Raw genomic sequence first — 14,172 nt, 5'->3', positions numbered from 1 at the left:
GAAAATGCAGTGGTAAAGGGTTTGGAAAGAATTTCAGGAGCCCCACACTGTACATTTCCCCTCCCTTGTTGCAAAATTGAGTGTAAATGATTCTTTCATCATCTATCTTGTTTGGAAATAGGCTTCAAAAGCATTTCAGAAGCATATCTAGCTGTGGTAAATAAGCATATTGTAATAGTGTTCCATTACACATTTCTCCCTCAGGCGTGAATGCATTTGAGAAGGCACAGCATGCATTGTTAGGAAGCAATCTCAACCATATCCTTCTTTGCATGCTGAATAATCCAATAAACAATTTTAAGGAAAGTGAATATTTAATGAATCAGACAATGTTTTTTTTCTTAATCCCTTTTCCCTTTTGTATTTTATCCGTCTGCCTCTACTTTTAATAACCAGGTTATTAAAGAAGCTGCAAATCAACTACATGGGGAAAAAGCAAGATGTGCCAGGCCACAATAAATTCCCTGTTCTTTCTCTCAATGGTTGAGTATTTGATTCAAAAACCCCAAACCTAGAAATCAAGCAGTAAGTAAATTACAACCATATGGGAACTGTTCTCTTTCTAGTGAAAGGCCCTAGATAACCAGCGATGAAGTTTTGTTGCCGTGAATTTGTTGGATCTTCTCATAAAAGGAGAAATCGATTTTTTTTTCACGCATGATGTGAGAGTTCCACAAAGTTCCAGAACCAGAGTAGACTGCTAGCCAAAAAAATACATCCAAAAGAAGGCAGGAGCACAGTATTACTCTCCTCTATTATTATCTGAGTTATCTGAGTGTAATATTTGCACATGAACATAGAAAAGAGGTGGGATTTCAGTTGCATCATTATGGCCATTCTTTTGTCTTTTTGGAACAGACGTATGGATATCCCTGTGTATGATCTATGTGTTTTGAAACATATGTCCATCACATCTATAAAATGTGTTGACCTAAAACAACTGTATAAAAATAGTTATTCTTTCTGGGGACTCTTTTTCTGAAATTACATTCTGTGGTGTGGAGTGTATTTCTCTCTCTCTGCCTCTTCCTCACCCATAAATAAACACACAAGTAGAAGTAAAAAAAGAATAAATGCAAATAAGTTGTACTGCAGTACAGTCTTGGTTAATGGAATTTTTTGCATTAAGTTTATTCCAAGAAATCTCAAGAGTTTACATGTTTGTTAGGTATGATAAATGCGAACACATTTACCATTGTTTGTTAGCTATGAGGAATATTTAGATGTTTTTGTAAAAGCCTTTATACATTGCATACAAGGGCATTTTCAATTGCCTAAATCAATGCCTTTCCTGTGATGGTAATAAATTACAGTAATATCCTTTACCAGATCACCTTTGCATTTGTTCACATACTAAAGCTGAATCCATGATTCATGCTATTAAACTGCTTTTTATTTTACAATTGGTACCTTAAGATCAGGTTGCCACATGTTAGCAAATGTTCACTTCAGTCCAACCAGCATTTACAAAACAGTTAACTTATTGAAATATCCAGAGAAACTGAGAAATGTCTAGTTCGGTTGTGGTTATATTGCAAAGACTGCCTATATTGTTATGAAAATAAAATGTACGTTGAACAATAAGCCGGACAGCAATATAAACAGACTTCCTTAATTCTTAATCTCAGAAATGGATTCTGACTGAAACTTTCCAGCTTTTTCCCTTTGTCTTTGCAGAATCTTGCAGGTTCAAGTGCTGAGTAAGCCAAACCACACAGTTAATTCATATTTCTTTTATTGTGCCTGTAGTCTGTCATCATAAAAAAAGGTTGCATAAATCAGTAAAAAAATATGTTTGGAAAGCAATGGCTGAATGATTACTCATTTCAATTACTCATAGGTCTCTTGTCTCGCACCTGCTGAGGTGCTAGATAACATTGTGAAATGACAGCAATATCTAATTTTACTCATAACTTTGGAGAAAAAGAGAGGAATTTTATAGACTATGCCTAGGATATGATTAGAGTTAGGGTTGGGTTAGGACAGGGGTCACCAACTCACATGGAGCTGCATGTGGCTCTTTTATCCCTCTGCTGTGGCTCCCCATTGCCGGTCGGCTCCACAATTGATAGGGGTTTCGTTTAGGATAGGTAGAGGAAAAAGGATGCCATGGTAGGAGGAGACTCTATGGTGGGGGAACCAGACTTCCGGTTGGCTCCAGAATTGAATGGGGGGCTTCTGGGTAGGACCTTTGTGGCTCTTTAAGTGTTCAAGGTTGCTGACCCCTGGTTTAGGGTCTAGGGTCATCTAGGGTCATCATGACTTAGGTCAGGGGTCACCAAACCTTTGGACTTCAGGGATCACTACATTCATAATTTTAAATTCAGCAGACCACTAATATGATTTTTTAAAAAGATAAATCGTATGTGGTGCAATATAAAAAATGAAATAATTTTTTTGCAGACCACCAGCATTTTCTTGTGGACTACCAGTTGGTGACAGCTGAGGTAGGTGGCTTATAAATAGGAATTATTTAAAAAAACCCACTCTCCACCATTAGCACTGGACAGAAATATATCAGTCAGGGCAGTTTTGAATATTTTACATTTCTAAGAACTCTTCAACAGATAGCACTAAACTGCTGTTATCCAGGACGAAAGTGGACATAAATGTATGTAAGCTGAATTGGGATAATGTCAGCGTTCCAAATATCATGCAGAAGTAAATCAGAATCAAAGGCAAAACTATGCTTAACGTTCCAATTTAATAAGGCAGGCATGTTGGCATCGTGCTGTGGGATCCCAATTATGGAAGTTACATCAGAATCCCACCCAGTTAAAAGTTCATGATCTTGTCCCCACACCCACAGTCCATCACATGGTCCAATCTTCTTCTTCCACGCTAGCAACTTTGGCTTATCAGGGAACTTCTCATGGAATTGTTTCACTAATTTATCTGCTTTTAAATCCCAACTTTTCACCCATGTAGCTTCAGACAAAGGGTACCCCTGGGGGAGGAAGGAGTGGTTAGATATATATAGTAACCATTCTTTAATTTTCTTTTCCAGAAACTGTTTCTCTTTTGAAGAGAGGCCGCCTGTCAGGCCTGCAGCAGTTCCTTTAAGAATCTTTGGCCTGCCACACTCTCATTAAGGGGGGGATTTAGCAAGGGGTAGAATGTGTTGTTTTCAAAATAAAAAAATTCCTTCCTAGAAGCTCAAGGTAATCTTTTCTATTGAGAAAGGTCCTAGGAATTTTGGACCCAATTTCTTGCTAGGCATTCTCAATCTTATGTATTTTGTAGATACAAAAACTTTGTCTCCCACCCTAAAGGGGGGTTGGAGGGAACGATGTGTATCAGCTTGCTTCTTGTAGGCTTCTGCCGCATTGGTTAGGACCTTCTTCATATTTTCCCATCCCTTCTTTAGTGTGTCCATCCATTCATTCAGAGACATGGAGGAGGGAGGTTCTTTAGCAACTCAGGCATGGGAACGAACTCCATGCCACTGGTAATCTGGAACGGAGTTAAACCGGTACTGCTGTGGACCGCATTGTTGTATGCCACTTCAGCAAAGGGTAGTAAGTCTGACCAGTTGTCTTGCTGATAGTCCACATAACACCGGAGGTATTGTTCCACCATCGCATTGGCCCTCTCTGATGCACCATTTGTGCTGGGATGAAATGCTGAGCTGAGCCCCTGTGTGGACCCAATTGATCTGAGGAACTCTCTCCAGAACTTGGTGGTGAACTCAACTCTGCAATCTAAAATGACCCTTTTTGGCACCCCGTGCAGGCAATAAATGTGTTTCACAAACATTTTCAATAATTTCTTTGGGGATGACAACCCTGAGCAAGCGATGAAATGCGCTTGCTTGAAAAACAAAACAATAACTCTCCAGATTACTCTATTTCCACTGCTGTCTGGAAGCTCGACAATGAAATCCATGGCGATCTTTTCCCATGGTCATCTGGGGCCAGCCACTCGTTGTAGTAGTCCAGGGGTTTTTCCTGGCCGGGTTTTCATTGTGGCACAAGTAGCACAGCTTTTGACATAATCTTCCACCTCCGATTTCATCTTTGGCCACCAAAATTGACGTCTGGTGAGGTGGAGCATTTTTAGGAATCCGAAGTGGCCTCCTAGTTTCGCATCATGACTCCGCTGTAGCACTTGCAGCCTCATCCCTGCAGGAACGTACAGCTTGGACCCCTTCCAGGCTAAGCCATCGCTCACCGTTAGGATGTCCTTGTTGTTGAACCACGGGTCCGTCCAGAGAGCTGCTTTCAGTTCGGTCATCAGCTTATCTTGGCTCCGAGTGGTGACTTGAGCTGCTTTTTGGTGAGAGGGAGATATGATGGGGTGGATGACTTCTTCCTTCTTACTGTCACATTGCGGTTTTCTCGACAGAGCATCTGCTAACAAGTTCTTTCCTGCTGGGATGTGTTTAATTTCGAATTTGAACCTTTGGAAGTATTGTGCCCAGCGAACTTGCTTAGGGGATAACTTCCGATGGGCTAAAAGAGCTTCGAGGTTTTTATGATCAGTCCAGACCTCAAATGGTATGTCCCCCCCATTCTAGGAGATGTCTCCAGGTGAGCATGCTCCACCTGATTGCGAATGCCTCCTTTTTCCAAATGGGCCACCTTCTTTCAGTAGGGGTGAGTTTCTTGGAGATATAAGCGCAAGGCAAGAGGTGGCCTTCTTTACTTTTTTGCAGTAGTACTGTGGCTATTGCTGCATCACTGGCATCCGTCTGGATTATAAATGGTCATTCTGGATCGGGATGCTGCAAGATGGGCTCTTGGGCAAAGAGCCGTTTTAATTTATCAAAGGCTTTTTGACAGTCCATTGTCCACCTTAGTGGTTGGTTTGCTTTTGGCTTTGTTGGGGAAGGACCCATTTTTAGTAGCTCAGTTAATGGTAGGGCAATGTCAGCATTCCAAGTATCATGCAGAATTAAATCAGAGTCCAAGGCAAAACGATCCTTTTTGTTCCAATTTAATAAGACAGACATCTTAGGCACATCTGTGTTAATCCCAATACTGGAAATGACATCAGAATTCCACCCAGTTAAAAGTTCATGCTCTTGTCCCCACACCCACAATCCATCACATGGTCCAATCTTCTTCTTCCACGCTGGCGTCTCCACCCAGCTGCTTCTGGTCAAGTGTGAAAGTGCGGAGACAAAGGATGACCTTGGCTTCTAGTAAAGAATGAAAATAATACATTCCACAATCCTACTCCTTTTATTCCCCCCTCCCATCGACTATACTAAAGAAACAGCATAATGAAATAAGAGAAAGTGTGGCAGGCCAAAATTCTAAAAGGAATATAATTGCAGGCCTGACATCCCCGCCACATTTCAGATCCCTATTCTGCATTAAAGAAGGGATTTTGAGAGATAAGCAGAGAGGAGAACATTTCCTTTGGTGGCAATTACTAGAAGTAGAATCTGGGATCCCACAGCATGATTCTGAGAATCTTCTATTGCTAGTAACTGGACCGTCTCCAAAGGAAGTGTTCTCCCCTCTGCTTTTCTCTGCAAATCCCAACTTCAATTCAGAATATGGATCTGAAAGGTGTGGAGGAATTATTTCAGCTCACGTACATTTATGTCCACTTCTGTCCTGGATAACAACATTTTAGCGGTATTCTGTTGAAGAGCCATTAGAAATGTAAAATATTTGAAACTACCCCGACTGATACATTTATGTCTAGGGCTAATGGAGAAGAGTGTTTTTTAAAATATATATATAAATCATATTTATAAGCCACCTAACTCATGGTGACTCTGGAGAATCTCATTACAAGAACTTTTAAACAGAACTTTTGAAGTTTTTAGGATTTCATCTGGGAACATTAAGTGTTCTATTAAAGCACAGAAAGTATTGTTTCCTCATTCTTTTCTTGCTGTAACATGAGTTGTTTGTTTTTGAGGTCGGCAATTACAAGAATAATTATCTAGAGAGATGTCAGCTTTCCCATTCTTTTTTTTTAATCAGAAGATATTACCGTATTTAGTGTTTTTATATATCCAGGTTAAACGGTTTTCAGTACTGTAAGCACCTAGACAGAATACAAGTAATCAGTATGTAGCCTTAGATAAATGAATAAAAAATAAAGATAGGTTGGGGAGAAAATGAAGATTTTAAATGCTGTTTACTCCACTGAGCAAGTATCATTTTTAAAAACATTTTTACTGGAAAATGTTTGGTTTCTATGACATCCATATATTTAAACTCTAATAGCTTATTAGAGGTAGTCCTCCACTTATGACCACAATTGAACCTAACATTTCTGTCACTGAGAAAGTTAAGTGAGTTTTGCCCTATTTTTCTTGCTATGGTGGTTAAGTGAATCATGATAGTTCTTAAGTTAGTAACATGGTTGTTAAGTGAATCTGGATTCCCCATTGACTTTGCTTGTCAAGTGAGCACATGACCCCGGACACTGCAACGTCATAAATATGAGTCAGTTGCCAAGCATCTGAGTTTTGATCCCATGACCATAGGGATGCTGCAAGAGTTGTAAGTGTGAAAAACGGTCATAAGTCACTTTTTTTCAGTGCCACTGTAATTTCAAATGGTCACTAAATGAACTGTTGTAAGTTGAGGACTACCTGTCTTTTGCTCATAGGTGTCTGAGCAGTGGGGAGCAGTAGAGTGTTTATAACTGACTCTGATTGTTTCCCATTTAGAAACTTACGTTACATTTCCCATCCCACCATAAAATTATTGGTTTTTTAAAATGAAAATTATGAAAAAAAACTTTTACAAATATTTACTTCCCTCCCTGCACCCTACCCCCCAACCCCCCCAACCTCCCCCCCCCCGACTTCCCAGAACCAATACAGGGTATAAATCTTTAACAAAAACATTCTAAAATAAGCTTTTAAAAAAAGTTAATATCATTTTCCACTTGAGCTTTAACTCCTCCTTGCTAGGCTAGCTTTGAACAAAAAAAATTATTGGTTTTGTCAGCCTTCCCACACCACAGTTTTCTGATGTGTTATAGGTGGTCTCAAGATACATAATTAAACATGTTTAAATCATGGGTACTTAAGAAAAATGAGATGCCTGAAAAGACCAAGCAAAACTTTGGAAAATAATAATTTCTTTCAGAAAAACTAAGGGAAGTTCAGAAGACGTATCAGGATTTGGAGTGAATTACTAATTCAGGGAATTAAAGTAAAATTCTAATAAGGTAGATATGAGATTTCAGTACAATAGCACAATCCACGGAAAATAATGTTTACATTTGAGGAAAGGGGATCTTATTTAATGAGATGAACAGGCTGGTTTGTGAGGAGGTTGGAGAGAAACATGGGCCAGTCCTGGAGTCTGGGGAAGGCTCTGATGAGGGCTCTGCATCGGAGTCAGAGATGAGGCCAGTGCTGTCCAACAGTTATCAGCTGCCTTCAGAGTTGGGTATCAGGGGTCAGAAGAACAGCTGGAGCCTGTTCCCGATGTGTGCATGTGCAGACCTGCCAGGAGAAGGGAACAGTTAAGGAACAAGGGCCGACTCGGGAGTAAAGGCACGGGTGGATGGTGAATGGTCCCTCCCATAGGGAAAAAAGAAGAACGAAAGGGGAGTGGAGTTTGCAGGAGACAATTAGTTCAATTCATTAGTGTGAAGATTTGTTTATGACTCTCAGTATTTTCTTGTACAGCATTGCGTTTGGAAGATATCGGTCTGGCAGCTCTCCAAGCCTGATAAGGTCTGTGGTTGTAAATTCACCCTCGAAAGACTGTTTGCCGGGACTTTGCTGGATGTGAATGAGAGGAATTCACATTAGCTTAATAAAAAGGGGTTTTGTCGGGACAAGGAGTCTGCTTCATGATTTTGTGAAGCCTAGGTCAGGTTTTGCAGAAGCCACCCAACTATGTGTGGAGACATACTTAAAGAGTGTCAAACCAAGTGACATTTAAGTGACTCAATCAGGGGAGTGTTTTCTGCTCGGGCAGTTTTGAAATAAGTGGGTGCTGGGCCAGGGCCCTAGTTGTTTTAATGAAGTTGAGGCAGGGGAACTGCTTGACAGGGGATCTATCGAGATTTTCCATCTTCCAGATCATGGTTGTTTCAAAGGTGCTTTTCAAAATGCCCCTGGACTTCCTTGGGTTTTTGTCAGGGAATTGAGCACAAATAGAAGTCAGGGACGCTAACACGGACTTGTAGTTTTATATAAATAAATATTTTTATATCTATATTTACAGCAAACAAGATAGTCAGGCAAATGGGAGCATCATGAGATAAATCACAGACCATACAGGGCACACAGAAGAAAAAGATGGGGGGGGGAATTCCCCCTCCCCCTCCACATCCACAGCAACCAATCACAGCATAGATTGCAGAGGTGGGTTGCTCCCGGTTGCTACTATTATGAAAATAATTCAGGGATTAGCTTATTCTAATAATGCAGTGCCTAGCAGTCAAAAACTACAGGGCTTCTGAGCAGGAAGGTACTTTTTGACAATTAGAGTATATAATTGTTGAATTGACCTAAGCGGACAGGTGTCACCAGCAGACAGGTGATTGACGGTGAATTATGACTGAAAATTCAAGGAAGCAGACGTGCTTCTGGCAGAGTTCCAGAGGTTTTCGGTCTCTTTTGCTTTCCTAGCATTTTAATTGATTGGTTTAACTTGTGCGATTGCCGTATATATATTTCCCGCTTGTCTTGTTATTTTCTTAACATGCCCTTTCCTTGTTTTGTGTTGTTGTTGTTTTTTTCTCTCTCGCCACTCTGGGATGATTTGCATCATATTCTTGTGCGCTCCCATTCTCCCTGAAGAAATTAAACGCAGCTTTAAAATGGTTGTACATAACAAATGATAAATAACATTTATCCTCGAGCCCGCTTGCACCTCAGCCCCCTTTCATTCAGAACAAGGCTTACAGCGGTGTGATTAGTTTGTTTTGAAGCCGTTTGGCTCAGCTTGAAGCAATTACCCATGTACATTGTAGGTATGAAAGGAGGAGGTCTGGTCTCTGAAATCTTGTACGGAGGAGGCAAAAAGGAAATGATCAAACACCAGTAAGCAACACCACCAACCCAGAATGCTAATGCTGCGGTACTTTCTCTCCTGTGCTGAGTTAAGCCTTGGCAGCTTTCTACAAGCAGATGTTAACAGAGCGGCAGTCTATAGGAATAAAGGACTCTCAGAAATGTTTCTGGCAATTGCACAAGAGTGTTTATTCTATGCGAAGGCGTATGTGTGCATTTGGAATATCTTATATACTACTCGTACTCTATTAGGCAGGAATAGCTAACTCTTGGGATCTCGGTTAATTAAGCACCCTCAAATTGGGATCACTTCTGGTCATCTCCTTTGTCTGTAGTGATGATCATTCATAGCTCAGGGATCTGTTTCATATTATGCGGTCCCTATTTTAATTTCTCTTTCTACCTACCTAACAACTACCCGCATACCTGCCTATTTATTTTAGCATGATTGCAGGGTCCCCGGGTCACGTGATCACCTTTGGCGACTTTCTGACAAGCAAGGTCAATAGGGAAAGCCGGATTCACTTAACAACCATATTACTAACTTAACAACTGCAGTGTCTTGCTTAACAACTATGGCAAAAAAAGGTTGTAAAATGGGGCAAAACTCACTTAACAGCTACCTTGCTTAGCAACGGAAATGTTGCATTCAGTTATGGTTGTAAGTCGAGGACTATCTGTAGAGTACCATATTTTTCAGAGTATAAGACGCACCGGAGTATAAGACATACCAAGATTTTGAAGAGGCAAATAAAAAAAAAGTTTTTGCACTGTGCAGACCTCCCCAAAACAGCCCATTTTTTGCAAAAAAGGGCCCTCTTTTTAAAAAGGGGCATGAATAGCCTTTAGGAGGCTTGTAGAGTGCTCCTGAGGGGTGGGGGCCCTCAAAACGAGCAAAAAACAGCCTATTTTTGCTCATTTCTGCCCTCCACAGTCCCCAGGAGCACTATGGAAGCCTCTTAAAGGCAATGCACGGCCATTTTGGTGAAGGAGGCGGGGTTTCATGAGGCAAAAAATGCTGTATTCAGTGTATAAGACGCACCCAGATTTTCAGCCTTTTTTTTTTGAAGGAAAAGGGTGCGTTTTATACTCTGAAAAATACGGTTGTTTAAATCAAAAGGGTAGGCCAGAGATTAAGTAGGAAATTTATTTCTTTTGAATATGTACAGTTTTTATCGTGCAGAATTCGGTATTATTGAACCCTGATAATGTATCTGAACGCCCTCAGCTTATAGTTTGATTAAAGCATTTTAATTGTTTTATTTCCTTCTTCTTAACTGTATCTTCAGATGAGTAACAAGAGGTCCAATAGCTTCCGCCAGGCCATTTTGCAAGGGAACAGGAGGCTATGCAGCAAGGCCCTCCTGGAGGAGACAGGACTCAGCCTTTCTCAGCGGCTGATTCGACACGTGGCATATGAGACGTTACCCCGTGAGATAGACCGGAAGTGGTACTACGACAGCTACACCTGCTGTCCTCCACCTTGGTTCATGATTGCCATCACAATTGTAGAGGCAAGTATTTTCAAGCACGGAACGATGTGGGTGAAGTTTACCTAGTCTATGGCATTCTCTTCGGCCTGAAAATGGTTAAGCTTGTGAGCCATCAGATAAAGTTGGTGTCAGCTAATCCCTGTATAATTTAGACCAGGGATGTCAGACCTTGCCAACTTTAATATGTTTGGACTTTAACTTTAACAGAATGGCTGGGAGTTGAAGTCCATAAGTCTTAAAGTTTGCCAAGGTTGGACAAACCTGATTTAGACCCTAATATATGCATACATAATTTAAATGCTAATATTTACACAGACAAAGAGTCTGAAGTTTTTTTTTCTGGAATATGGTTTGGAAAGATATTCAGCTACTGGTATGGACTGGGAGCAGATAATGTATTAAATGGATTCTCTGATATTTGCCATGGCAACCCATATTTTCAAAAAATAGTTTAGTGTTTTCATTTCTTAAAAAGTTTTAATGAAGGTATCGGCCTGTGGCTTTCTCAGTGTTGTCAGATTCCAACTCCTATAAAGTTTGGCCAGTTGTCCCAGCCAGTGGTCAAAGATAATGGAATTTATATGTAGCAGCTGTAAATTCCCCACTTTTAGCATCCATAAGGAATGTCACCTCTCTGACAGAACTGTTTTGGTAGAATTGCTTCTTCAAGGAGACCTGCTGAGATTGTGGTAGTTTAGAAGTAGCAAATATCCACTTGGAAAGAAATAGATGTTAGAAAAGATGTGAGTTAGTACTATTACTCGTCTGGCATTAACACAAAACATGTCTTGCACACCTTCAGTTTTGATAATTACCATGTTTGTGAAAGGAAGTGTTTCCCCCACAAGTTATTACTTGCAAACTGGGGGAGTTGTCTGACATTCACCAAGAAGAGTAAAACAAAATGCTGATGAAACTTGAAGGACAAATGATGATGGACTGTGTTTGTCAGATGCAAGTAACCAGGAACAGGAACTGAGTTCAAAGCACTTTGAGTTTATTACCTTACCGATACACAAGAATCTGACCTACTAATGGTTCAGGCAAATTGGTGCTAGATAAGAGTCAGCAGAATGCAGAGAGGGCTGGAGGTCTCTTATGGGAGCATGATTCCAAACTGATGGCACATTTGATCCCACCCACGGGCTTAGCCAGGTCGTCTCCCACAATGCTGGTGCCTTTGAAAATAAGCTGTTGCTTGAGGGAGGGGTGCTGACTAGTGTTATTTAATTGTTTTTGTACTGCATAAACAAGGCTTTCCTCTCCTAGTTATTCTTACCTCCTCTCCAAACAGCTTTGTTCTTCCCTTTGTCTTTGTCTTCTTTGCAGGGCAACTATCAGAGGTGGGTTCCTACCGGTTCGGTTGAATGGGGTAGTAACTCAGCCGAACACGTGACCGTACGGGTTCTCTCCTGGGTGCTGCCATCTTTATTTTCTGTTCTGCATATGCACAGAACAACCTTCATTGAAACAATGTAATTTTTTCTCCTTTTTTAATGGTGTGCGCATGCCAGTCCGAGAGATCCCAGAGAGAGGCCATTTTTTGCAAAAACGGGGGCATTTTTCCCTTCCCCCAGCCCTGCTGAAGCTTGCAGAGTCTTCCTGGGGGCTGGGGAGGACAAAAACCTTTTTTTCTTACTGGATAGTTTGCAGGCACTCCCTTAGCTCCGGCGAGGCTGGAGCCTCCCCCCCTCCCAGTCAAAACTTTTCTCCACAGTTTCGATGGGCATGGCTTGGTCAAGGGGTCATGTGACTGAGTGTGTGTGAGTGACGTTAAGTTGGCCATACCCACTCAGTCACATGCCCCCCATCTAGCCACACTCACTGAACCAGTAGTAAAAAAATTTGAAACCCATCCCTGGCAGCTACTCTTTCCTCTTGCCCTCCGTCCATCTTCTTTCCATTTCCTCCTCTTCCGCCTCTGTTATTTCTGATTACAGGGGAGAAAAGAAGGGAAGTTTGCTTGTCTGTGTGCACGCTTGTGTTTCTCTTGTGTAAGTGGTTTGCGTGTGTGAGAAAGAATAGAATTATGATTACATAGGAAATTAATTAGTTACTGTATATAAATGAGATGCCAAATTTGTAGGCAATTGGTGGTGATTATTTTCATTTTATTTTGTCCTAGTTTGGCCTTGCTTTTTTTTAGTATTGCTTCAGGAAGAGATACGTATGTGTGGGTTCACATGTAATATGCATAGTATGGAGGGAGGAATCTCCCAGGTTTGTTTACACCAGTTATTCTCAACCTTTTCTTCACCATGGACCCTCCTTAAATACTATTTGTGGCATAGACATTTCTTCAAACCTTCATGGACCCCCTCGTGATGACATCACCCACCCACCCCCGAAGCATCCAGGGATCACAGGTTGAGAACCACTGGTTTAGAAGATAGCGAAAATCTTAGTTTGAGAAGAGGAGGAGTTAGGAGTTGCATAGGATTTGGGAGGAGTGTTTCCCTGCCTGCTCTCTTTGGGAGGTTGTCTTCAATTCAGAGTAATCTTTTTAAGTAACTCTGATGTTAGTATGAGATAGGATAGAAACAAACGCAGAAATGGAACTTGTAGGGCTCAGTATTAAGGTATCTCTAATGCTACTTGGCAGATTAAAGTCAGGTGGGGCTGAAAACCTCTGCAACTCTTCACTTGGGATTAGAACATTCTATAACCATGATGACGAACCTATGGAGACATTTGTTAGGGCATGCGAGGCATTACCCTGTCAGCTCCAGCACGCATGTGTGCGCTGGTCAGCTGAGTTCAGCCTTCATTTCTGGCTGTATTTGTCCCTATGGAGGCTTCAGGGAAGCCTCCTGAAGCCTCCAGAGGGCAAAAAACAGCCCTACAGGCAACCTGGAAGTTTGGGAACGGAACCTCCGAGGACCTCCCGGGGGTGGGTGGGGTTTTTTTGCCTTCCCCAGGCTCCTAGAAAGCCTCTGGAGCCTGGGGGGATGAAAAACGGTTCCATCATGCACCCAAAGCAGGGGAGGGGGGGTCATGCTCATGCATGTACACGCAGGGAATTGCGCGCATAGAATTTTGAGTGTGGGCACGCCAACGCAAGACCCCCTTGTGCTCCCCCCACTTTTGCCATGCGATGGCAAAAAGGTTAGCCATCACTGTTCTATAAGGTTTGGTTTTTTTTTTAAAAAAAAAAATCCACCATGCTTTTTACATGACAGTGGGAGAAGTCATGTTAGCAATTTTTGAGGGACAGGCAGCTCTCCTTCTCTGTTCCTCTAGTAATCCCAGAATGGCAATAAACTTTCTGAATGGCTAGAGTACATGAATAATACGATGTTTAAGCCAAGGAAGTCCAGTCCAAGGAGTTTTAAGATGGGAAACCTGGACAGTACGATTCACCTACTGTTGGATAAAGGACCATGTCATTTTGGAGAATCAATTAAATGAATGAATGATGTCAAGTTCAAGAAGAGGTCTATTCCTTGCTACGAGGGAAATGGAAATAACATAGAGCAGGAGTAAGCCTTTGGCCTTTTAATTTCTTGTTCGGTCCTTTGATCTTTCAAATAAAGCTTTATTTAAAGCTCAGCATAATGCTGAAATATATCTTAAGGCATTTCTAAATGGTTTTAATTACTTTATATTGAGCAATTAAACTAAAGTAATGGGGTTACAGTAGAAAGGATGACAGTATATTTTAAAAATCTGAAAGGATGCAGATCCTCTAATACTCTGTGTGTAGGCGGTTTGTATAACACACCTTTGGGTCTGTCGTGT

The 14,172-nt window shown here is 41.3% G+C and overlaps 1 protein-coding gene across 1 annotated transcript in view; it reads left to right on the top strand.

Moving 5' to 3' along the window:
* Nucleotides 1-14,172, top strand: part of RHBDL3 (rhomboid like 3) — a 68,615-nt gene that overhangs the window by 23,882 nt on the left and 30,561 nt on the right. Inside the window, exon 2 of the mRNA XM_087707855.1 lies at nucleotides 10,231-10,455. Coding sequence (XP_087563981.1) covers nucleotides 10,231-10,455 — 225 coding nt within the window. The remainder of the gene's footprint in view (nucleotides 1-10,230; nucleotides 10,456-14,172) is intronic.

Source organism: Thamnophis sirtalis, unplaced genomic scaffold (assembly GCF_051295495.1).
Source record: "Thamnophis sirtalis isolate CommonGarterSnake01/CBP01778 unplaced genomic scaffold, rThaSir2_p1.2 scaffold_3, whole genome shotgun sequence".
Classification (NCBI taxonomy): Eukaryota; Metazoa; Chordata; class Lepidosauria; order Squamata; family Natricidae; genus Thamnophis; species Thamnophis sirtalis.
The sequence above is the reverse complement of the archived record's forward strand: the minus strand, read 5'-3'. Positions and strand labels throughout refer to the sequence as shown.